The sequence below is a fragment of the Vollenhovia emeryi genome, unplaced genomic scaffold, assembly GCF_000949405.1.
Source record: "Vollenhovia emeryi isolate VEMERY1.0 unplaced genomic scaffold, V.emery_V1.0 DF939243.1, whole genome shotgun sequence".
Lineage (NCBI taxonomy): Eukaryota > Metazoa > Arthropoda > Insecta > Hymenoptera > Formicidae > Vollenhovia > Vollenhovia emeryi.
This window is the reverse complement of record NW_011967123.1, coordinates 348,502-357,678: the sequence shown is the minus strand read 5'-3', so window position 1 is coordinate 357,678 and position 9,177 is coordinate 348,502. Positions and strand designations below refer to the sequence as shown.

The following is a 9,177-nucleotide window of genomic DNA, read 5'->3' as shown; positions in this document are numbered from 1 at the left end:
GAACGCGGCCATTGAAGACGTTTTCTTCTCTGTGCACACAAGCGTGCTCTCTCCCTCCCCCCCCCCCCTCTCTTTCTCTCTCTCATATAAACTGCATTAATGTATTTCCCTCTAGTTCTTGCGGAAAATAACTAATTGCTTTAAGAAAATGTGAAATGTTGTAAATACTCCTGCAAAATGTAAAGATGAATATATGTTAAACGTTAAACAGTCAATTACATTATTTAAACTTAGCCTGATAACGCGGCACTAAAATAAACCGCTAAGGAAATGCGCTCGATACCCGTGCACGCGCTCGCACATCTACTGAGAGAACGAATTTCCCGTTGGCAGACGAAACACTCGCGTCGCAGAACTTTCTAGAGTCCACTTTCCTCGGACTCGTATAGTCGCGTAGTAGCGGATACGTCGTACCGATCGTACGAAATATCTGTGTCTCCAAAGATCCAACGGCACGTGCTCCTCCCGCGGGAGAGACCGCCGGGATATCGATCATCGAGGACGATCGTCACGCCTGAATTTTTCGTTTGTCCGGCGCGCGCTATCTTTCCCGTGAATAGCCGTACGCTTTGGCAGCGTTCAAGGCGGCTTATGTTGCCCGCGAACTATCGCTATTTGTCCGGCGTGGGCTATAAATAGAGGCGCTGTTGATTTATGGAGAAATGAAGGCATCGGCCTCGCGGTGTGTGCGTGGCATGGTTACGCGTTGCGTGCGCGCGGATTGCTGCCTCCTCCGTACACGTGTGAGGAGACTACGCGTCCCCCCTCGTCCCACCGCGCTCGGAGTCCTGATTCAGGGCCGCACAACCTGGCGATTGTTGCAAAATCACTTCACTCTTGCGCTATATGGAACTTCGTCATTTCGATATGCATAATGTGTCGCGTGATTTAATTGCAGTTTCGGTTCGGATAGTCAACAGTTAATATAATTCTTCGTATATTCGCGAATTCTAGGAAGCGACTCTTCTGCTTACATCCTTCAAGTCTGACACTACTCTCCGTTTGGTTGTAAAAGTCCCTATAAAACAAAGTTATTCCCAAATACTATACGCATGCGCTGTATCCAAAGAAGATAATGTACATCTTCTCTCAACATATGTGTAATCCATATGTAATCTTATCGTGAAAAGCTGTGAGAATGTGCGGAGCTGTTATCGTATTCTCTGTTGTAATATTTTATAGGAATTAATTAGCTTTTCAATTACACGTGTGAAAGTGCAACAGGTGCTTTATATTTCGACAAGCGTTCAGCTTCTTCACGGCCCTTTCTCCTCAGGAAGATCATTTCCGCTGCATCCTGCAGACGTAATGAGAGTCTCGTTGATTTTACGCGGCTGAAAAGTATCTATCGCTATGGATAGTCGATCGTTTTCCTCCATGTATTTGTTCGAAGAGAGCGCTTGTTTTTTTTTATTTCAGTTAACGTATCGCGACGATATCAAACTTCGCATGAATGTTTTTTTACGCAACACTTGAACCGATCAATATTGGTGAGGAGTTGCGTACAAAATTGCAATCGACACTCGTTCCTTGTGATTTTTAAGCGTGGCTCAATACGTATCTCGAGATAACGAACTAGCACATCATATTGCATTATTTATAACACTGGAGATCGCGTATTGTTATCTCGAGTATACCCACTTTGAAAGCTCGGTCGCTCTTGTTGGCCACAACTAGAAATCTATGAGACTACAGATCGCGAGGATTCGGTCGATCGCTGCGAGAGAGGTCTTCCGCAATTGTTTCTTTCTTTTTCTTTTTTGAACGCGAACGTCAAGGCGGTCACACCTGAGGCAAAGCTAAAACGTTGCAAACCGTGTGAAAAAATTATTCCACCACAAAAACCCGTGGAATTAGAACGAGGCTGTAGGTGGTGCGTGTAATCGAAGGACGTTGACATACAAACTCAAAATTATTTTCCGAGAAATGCGCCGTGAGACGCGGCCAAGTAGTTCTCTCGTTGCCGTAAGTTCGCGCGAAGCAGATGTTCGGCAAAGATCGACCGGGAAAGAATCGTGGACGCATTCCCGCAAATATAACCCTCTAAATAAATCATTTTGAGACACCAGATACAGAAAAATTAAGAATATTGGGATTTCTTTGTATTATTGTTAATTAGCCGCTTAAATGTTAAGCAAACTCCGTTGCGAGGGCTGCGAAGTGTTACACAAAATCAGCGATTATTTAGCACAAGTGGCGAGCCGACGAGAAGCGACGGTCCATCCAGCCGTCGGGAGCGATGAGCCGACAGGAAGCGACGGCCCGCCAGCCGTCGGGAAGCGACCCCGTGACGTATCGGCCGCGAATTTATAACATTTTAAGTGTACAATTGCTTTGGACACATCAATAATACCTACACTGATAGAGAAAATGGTTGCAGTTACCACAATCTCACTATAATTTATAGTCATTTTAGGGGCCAACCACATTTTTATAATTCTTCCAACTACGTAAGCTATGGTTGACCTAACAATGTATTATTGTTCTCATAGACACAGTATTGGGCCCATGCAACTTATGATATGGTTGTCATAAACCAAAACGAGCTTTTAAGTTGGTAAGGTGTACTACAAATATATTGCAATAGCAACCACAAGTAAAATTTCGAATAACTACATGTAATGGCAATAATCGTATTTACATTGGAAGTAATATTCCCCGCTTTTTATTATATATACATTGTGTTCACTATGTTCATTGGTGACATCACTTTGCACTTATAAAGAATAGTACAAGAAAGCACCTTTCAAAGAAAAGTTAAGTCTTATACGAGCGTACAAACTTATCTGTATTTATAACACCCTATGCGGTTTTCTTCTTACGAGAAAGTCTTATACCGCGCGTCCCTCTGGTGAGGACATTCCGAACCACTTCACTTTTGTTTATCATGTGATTAGTAAGGTGGATGATAGAAATGTAATTAAATTTACTATTGTTGCCCTTGTATTTACTGTATAAAAATAATTAACTAATTTACTATTCATTACCTGGATATTTTAACAGAATAATAGTCAAGAGCCTATATTTTATAGTAAATTTTTTAAATAGTTGGCGTCACTGTGTCTATACGGCTGCTGTTACTAATATTATAGTAATAATTGCTATAAAAATTATATTCCTGACTATAATTATTTTACTATGCAATTATAGTTTCAAATACTACATAGTTTTCTATCGGTGTACATAACATGAATACAAGTTGAATTATATTAATTATTGTGCACAATTATTCTGAAAATTATGAAGGTTGTTCTGATTTGTTACATCTGTAAACAATTTCACAGATTTGTGATTTTTTATTTTACGAAAGCTTGATACATATACACACATGTCGGCCGTCGCCCCGACGAAAGACGCAAAGTGTCCCCGCGATCGTCGGACAAAAGAGGATTTCCTCGAATGTTTTTCGAGCAGTCGTTACACAACCAGAAACAATCATCTCGTAAGTAAAACCAACTCGTTGTTCCACGGAGAGAGATAGAAAGAGAGAGAGAGAGAAAGAACTCAAGTCTTAAGCTCCCTCAAGGTGGTCTCGTCTAAATATAGCCGAGTGGAAGCCCAGAATAACACTGCGCCGAGCCGGCAATGACCAAAGCTCACCTCGCCAGCATCTCGTTCGCGAACTAGGATAACTGTCTCGAGTGGCGGGTCAGGCTCGTTCGCTGGTCCCTAGCCATCATCCTATTGATGTTTAATATTAAGTAAAGGGGTATAATTGAGCATGAACCGAGGAAACGTTAGAACGAGAGTGCCGTGGTAATTACAGAAAAGAATAACAACGCTGCTTTTGTCATTGCGAGACTCGTATTGAAATCATACGATTGAAATTGAAATCACGAGATTATTATTACAATGAAGAGAAATCTGGATGGTAAAATCTGAAATTTTACGAAAAGCCGAAAATACTCAAAAAATCGTAATAAAGAAACGTATTGGTGTCAATGTCAAGATTCGTCACTTACAATTTAGTGTCCCAAACAGTTGCTCGCCTCTAATTCGGCTATACAACTTGGGATAATTTTTTCTGCGAGATAGCCAAAAGAAACAGGTCGATCACGTGTACAGGAGGAATACGCGGGCCATTGCTCCCGAGATGTTACCGTAACGAAACATTCCAGTGCACGTGTGCGTTGAAAAGTCCGCGTTAAATCACAATTCTAAAATTAGTGTCTCGCCCACGAACTAGGCTAACCGAATTGAGCGTATCGGATCAGTTTTGCCTATCAAAGATGCCATCGAGTCAGGAGAAAAAGCGAAAAGTCCAAGTATAGGTAAAGAAAAAGAGTTTATCGAAAACAGAAGACTCATGCTATACGGAATAAAAAATTAATCTTACGTGAAAAATCCATTTATTTCTAAAAGAGGCAAAGTCGAATCTCGAATACTATATATCGAAGTATTGTTACCTCTTTCTCCGTGATTTTTTCGCTTAGCTCATTTCGTCCTACGAGATAGCTGTCAGCACCAAAGGATTGAGTTTTTACAGTTGTCAAAGAAATTGTGTATCAAGTTAGGTTGTTTTTTAGAGAATTTTCTCTTAAAATTTATCCTGAAAAACATATAATCGTGGGACGACATAATATTTTGAAGACCTTTATGAGTTTTTTGAAATTTTACCATACATTTTACTAGTAAGATGTATGATATTTTTTATGCTCTACAACATATCCGAAGCACATCGAAATCGGTGAGGGACACTTCCGACCGTTCCCTTGTAAGTATTAATTACTAATAAAAGGTGTGGTAAAATTAAAAAAAACTCATCTAATTCTTCGAAGTGCCGTGTTGTCCCACGATTACATGATTTTTAGGATAAATTTTAAGAGAAAATACAGGCACGAGTTTCAGGTAATGATTTACTTCTTTCTTTATTATAAAATATAAAAATTAAATTCTCTAAACGTTAATCAGTGCATTATAACTGTGAATTAGTGTATATTCACTGGTTTCAGTGACAATCCACTGATTGACTTTTAGAGAGAATGTAACAAGAAAGAAATATCTGTGGTGATATTTGATAAAAATTGGCCGCCGCCGTAATATAATACCGGTCACGGTGACGTGAAATAAGTACTCGCTTTCGACGACACTTCTCTCTTTCATTCGATTTGCTCTTGACTCACATAACGTCGTTTGTGCGTCATTTAAAGTTAGGCCAAGGGCTACCAGAAACTGATTGTTAATGAAAAATCGACGACGCGAGCGAACGTGTTATATATTATGCATGTCACGATCGAGCCGTTGAAAAACGTTATTACATTCCCGGATTCCCGGGATAAAGAAGGACGAACTACCCGGTGTTCGTCCGGGAACGATAGAGGAGAGAGAGCAGCGCGGCTGGACGGTAGTCGCTAAAGAAGAACTGACCCCCACGACTGTCACGTTTAATTTATATGTTAATGAGGAGTGCATGTCACATTTCAACTGCCCCATGCACCTCTTCGGACACGTAAGCATGTACGAGGAGTGACTCGCCCCGCGTTCCATTTCTCCGTTCCTCCTCCTTTCTCAATTCCGTTTCTCTTCCTTCGCCGCCGTCGCCGCTGCCACCGCCTTTTTCTTCTTCATCTCCTCCTCTTCGTCTCCTTTCTTCTCTTCTTCCTCCTCCTGCCCTCCTTCGTCTTCGGGCTTATATTTAACCGCGCCACACACCATGGCATTCAACGCAGCCAACTTTGCCGCGTTACTCCTGGTGCATCTCCATCCCTTTCTCTCCCTTTCTCTTCCTTTCTCCTCATCATACCTCGCAGTTCGGCGTGCCCTCCTCCCATTCCATTCCTTTTCCTTTTACTTCCCCTTCGTGGCGGTCCATTTTTTCTTTCCTTTCCTTTTCTTCTCTCTTCATGGCCACGCTCGTTTACGTTGCGTCGACGTAGAACGAGACGACCCATTGTGGTATTACGCACGCTTTCTTGTACGTACAACACGTGTGCGTTCATTCGCTTTCAAAGGAAAGGGTGGACTTACATCGTGCACAACTTTCCCCCCCCATGTTGCGGTTGAGCCTTATAGAAATCTCGGGGATCGATGAGCGACACAGCGATCAATCTGATTATGCGTCTTGAAAGTAATTATTTCGTTTCGTGATCTCCCGTTTTCTCTCGGGAGCGTACTTCAATCCTTTCGTGGCCGCGTACAGGGCGATTCAAAATAACCCCAGTGTCTTTCCAATGTGTATTTTTGATTGAATTCTATCAACAATTTTTCCTTTACCAAATTTTCTCTAACGCTTAGTTTTTCAATTATAAAATAAATAGCGAGCGAGCGAGCGAGCGAGCGAGAGAGAGAGAGAGAGAGAGAGATGTATATACAATGTATATGCATACAATATGTATGTTAGACTGACCAGTCAAAAAAAATTTTCAACAAGATGCCAGAAAATGATTCTGTGTTTAAGTATAAGCAACTTTTAAGAACATGCTTGGGGTTTAAAATGACGTTTAACCGTTCCTAAAATTGTTTGAAGTCTTTGTCAGGCCAAAATCACGAGACTTCACATACGTACTAATAACTCGATCATCTTTTCACATTGAAAACGTGTTCCTGCAGCAACATGGTGTTCTTGACTTCGGAAGAGGATGAAAAGAGCTACATTTTTATCAAAGTTCCAACAAGATGCAGTCAATAGTTTTCGAGTTGTAGTCGATTCCATGTCAATTTTTGACGATTTTTTCATAATTGCTTACCTTGAAGCATTCATATAACTTTTGAAAAGCATCATCACTAAATAATAATGCTCTACACATACAGAGACGATAAAAATTGTTCCATTCATTATTCATCATTTTGCTGTAGAAACACGTTTTCAATGCGAAAATATGAGTTATTAGTACGTATGTGAGGTCTTGTGATTTTGGCCTGACAAAAAACTTCAATACGACTTTAGGAACGGTTAAACGTCATTTTAGACTCCAAGTACGTTCTTTAAAGTTGCTTACAATTAAACAAAGAATCATCTTCCGACCAGTCTCGTGCAAAAATCGAACAAAAAAGTTCGGCTGGGCAGTATAATATACATATATACCTATCGCCTGTGTATTATGCACAGGATCACGGTGTTGTTTTTCCCGCATTTAAGCGCATGCTAGCGACTAATAATAATATCTAAAATCGCATCTCGTCCATATCATAATTTTTTGTTTCTTTTTTTCACGCGGTACTCTTATTGCTACGAAGAAAAATATTTGGAATTTAAATACTATGCATGAAATGTATTTTTCTAATTAACATTAGCAACTTTGACTTGCAAAATAACAATTTAAGGCATACAATTTCTACCCCGATTATAATAATGCGCAAAAAATTCATGTATTCGAATTTTTTAATTTTGGTTTATTGTGAATAATAATGAAACGGTGCATATATAATAAGTGTATACACGTATATGCATGTATGTATATCGGCGGTGAGATATTTATATGATATAAAAATAAGTCGTACATATATTTATTGGCTTATTTATGGTTTATGTATAGGTGTACAAAGATCATTTACAATAACAGAGCAAGATGACAAATGATCACGTCATTTTAATATAATTATCTTTGTAAATCTATACATAAACCATAAATAAACCAATAAATATGTATAATTTGTTTTTATATCATATAAATGTAAATATCTTGTCGCTGATATACATACATACCTACATATGTATACATACGGTGAATCGTAAAGGCTATCCCAACCTTCTACCATGAGAGATGAATTACTAACCGCAACTGGAAAAAAATGGAAAAAATCTCGTTATATGCGTCTCAATCATGTAATATCTCTTATATTTCTCGAGATACAATTAGATATTACATGATTGAGACACATATTACGAGATGTTTTCCATTTTTTCCAGGTTTGGCTACAGTTGCGGCCAGTAATTCATTTCCTGTGGTAAAAGGTTGGTACATCCGTTAATATTCACCCTACAATACAGGGTGTATTAAAACCACTGAATATCCTTTTAATCACGGATTCTTTAGAAAATTTCAAGACGAAAACTCCAATACAAAAATGTCGAGGCTATAATTGTTTTTAAATAATAAGCGATTATATTTCGCAAATGATAGACCTGAGATTTGCGTGCGCTCAGGCACGGCGACATGACAAGTGATAAAGGTATTCCTATGAATGTCGCCCATATTAACGTCACGACTATTGTTTTAATTACAGAAATGTTCTGACTACAAAGCTTCGAAGGTGAAGACATTTGTCCGTACGGAACCGCCCGACACTCAGGTTACGAAATCTGTAATTGCACTACTTCTTCATTATGGCTGGTTTAAATTCACAATTGTCACCGAGCGCGCCTGGTCGACGGTCGCCCGTTCGCTTCAGGAACAGGCGGCTAAGAACAATCTCACCGTGAACCATTACAAAACCGTCGAGGACCGGCATACGTGCTGTGAGGACAGGCTACCGTGTTGTCAAGTCAGCGTATGGTTCCAACTTATACAGGAGACGAAAAATATGACTCGCAGTAAGTCCACATTTCTTTACTTTTGCGTCAAGTTTGCAAAGGCTAATCGCCGAATCACTGGAGGTGTAACATTTTCTTGTTATTTTTTTACATCTTTTGCGTTTCGTTTTTTCGGATTTTGCGGATTATTTTGATAATGTTTTTGATAATTCCGTGGTCAGAGGTGGGCAGGGCTTCAATAAGACGATTTAATGCTTTGATAGAACAATTTACGACATATATTAAGGCTAAATTTATCTTAAAAAATGTAACATAAAACATAACATATTAAAATAGCATGGAACAAATTAATGAAATTACATATCATTTTCAGGCTATAAAAGCAGTAACATGTCTAAAAAATAGTAAACAAAAATAAGTCTTAAACATAAATCTCTTTGGTTTAGCCCTAAAATTGAACAAAAAGAACTGAATGGTAACATTTCACAATCTCTAGCAAAATTATTGATATCAAAGTAACGAAAAAGGTATTAATCCTTCAAATACAATATTTACTTGCGGCTGCAGAGTTGATTTTGAACAATTTTCAGCCCTTTTCTTTGATACAAGTGACACAACATTGACGTTAGAAACGTTTACTAAGGAAAATTGCGATTTTTGACGTTATTTAGACGCCATTTTGCGAACTGAGGGTTATTTTGCGTTTTAAAAACGTGTTGAAGCGAAATTGGGGATTCCAAAATGTAAAAAAATGCCATTAAAAA

The 9,177-nt window shown here is 39.1% G+C and overlaps 1 protein-coding gene across 1 annotated transcript in view; it reads left to right on the top strand.

Annotated features, from left to right (window-relative positions):
* Positions 1–9,177, top strand: part of LOC105560056 (guanylate cyclase 32E-like) — a 106,683-nt gene that overhangs the window by 80,428 nt on the left and 17,078 nt on the right. The window contains exon 5 of the mRNA XM_012008804.1: positions 8,167–8,473. Within this exon, the coding sequence (XP_011864194.1) occupies positions 8,167–8,473 (307 nt within the window). The remainder of the gene's footprint in view (positions 1–8,166; positions 8,474–9,177) is intronic.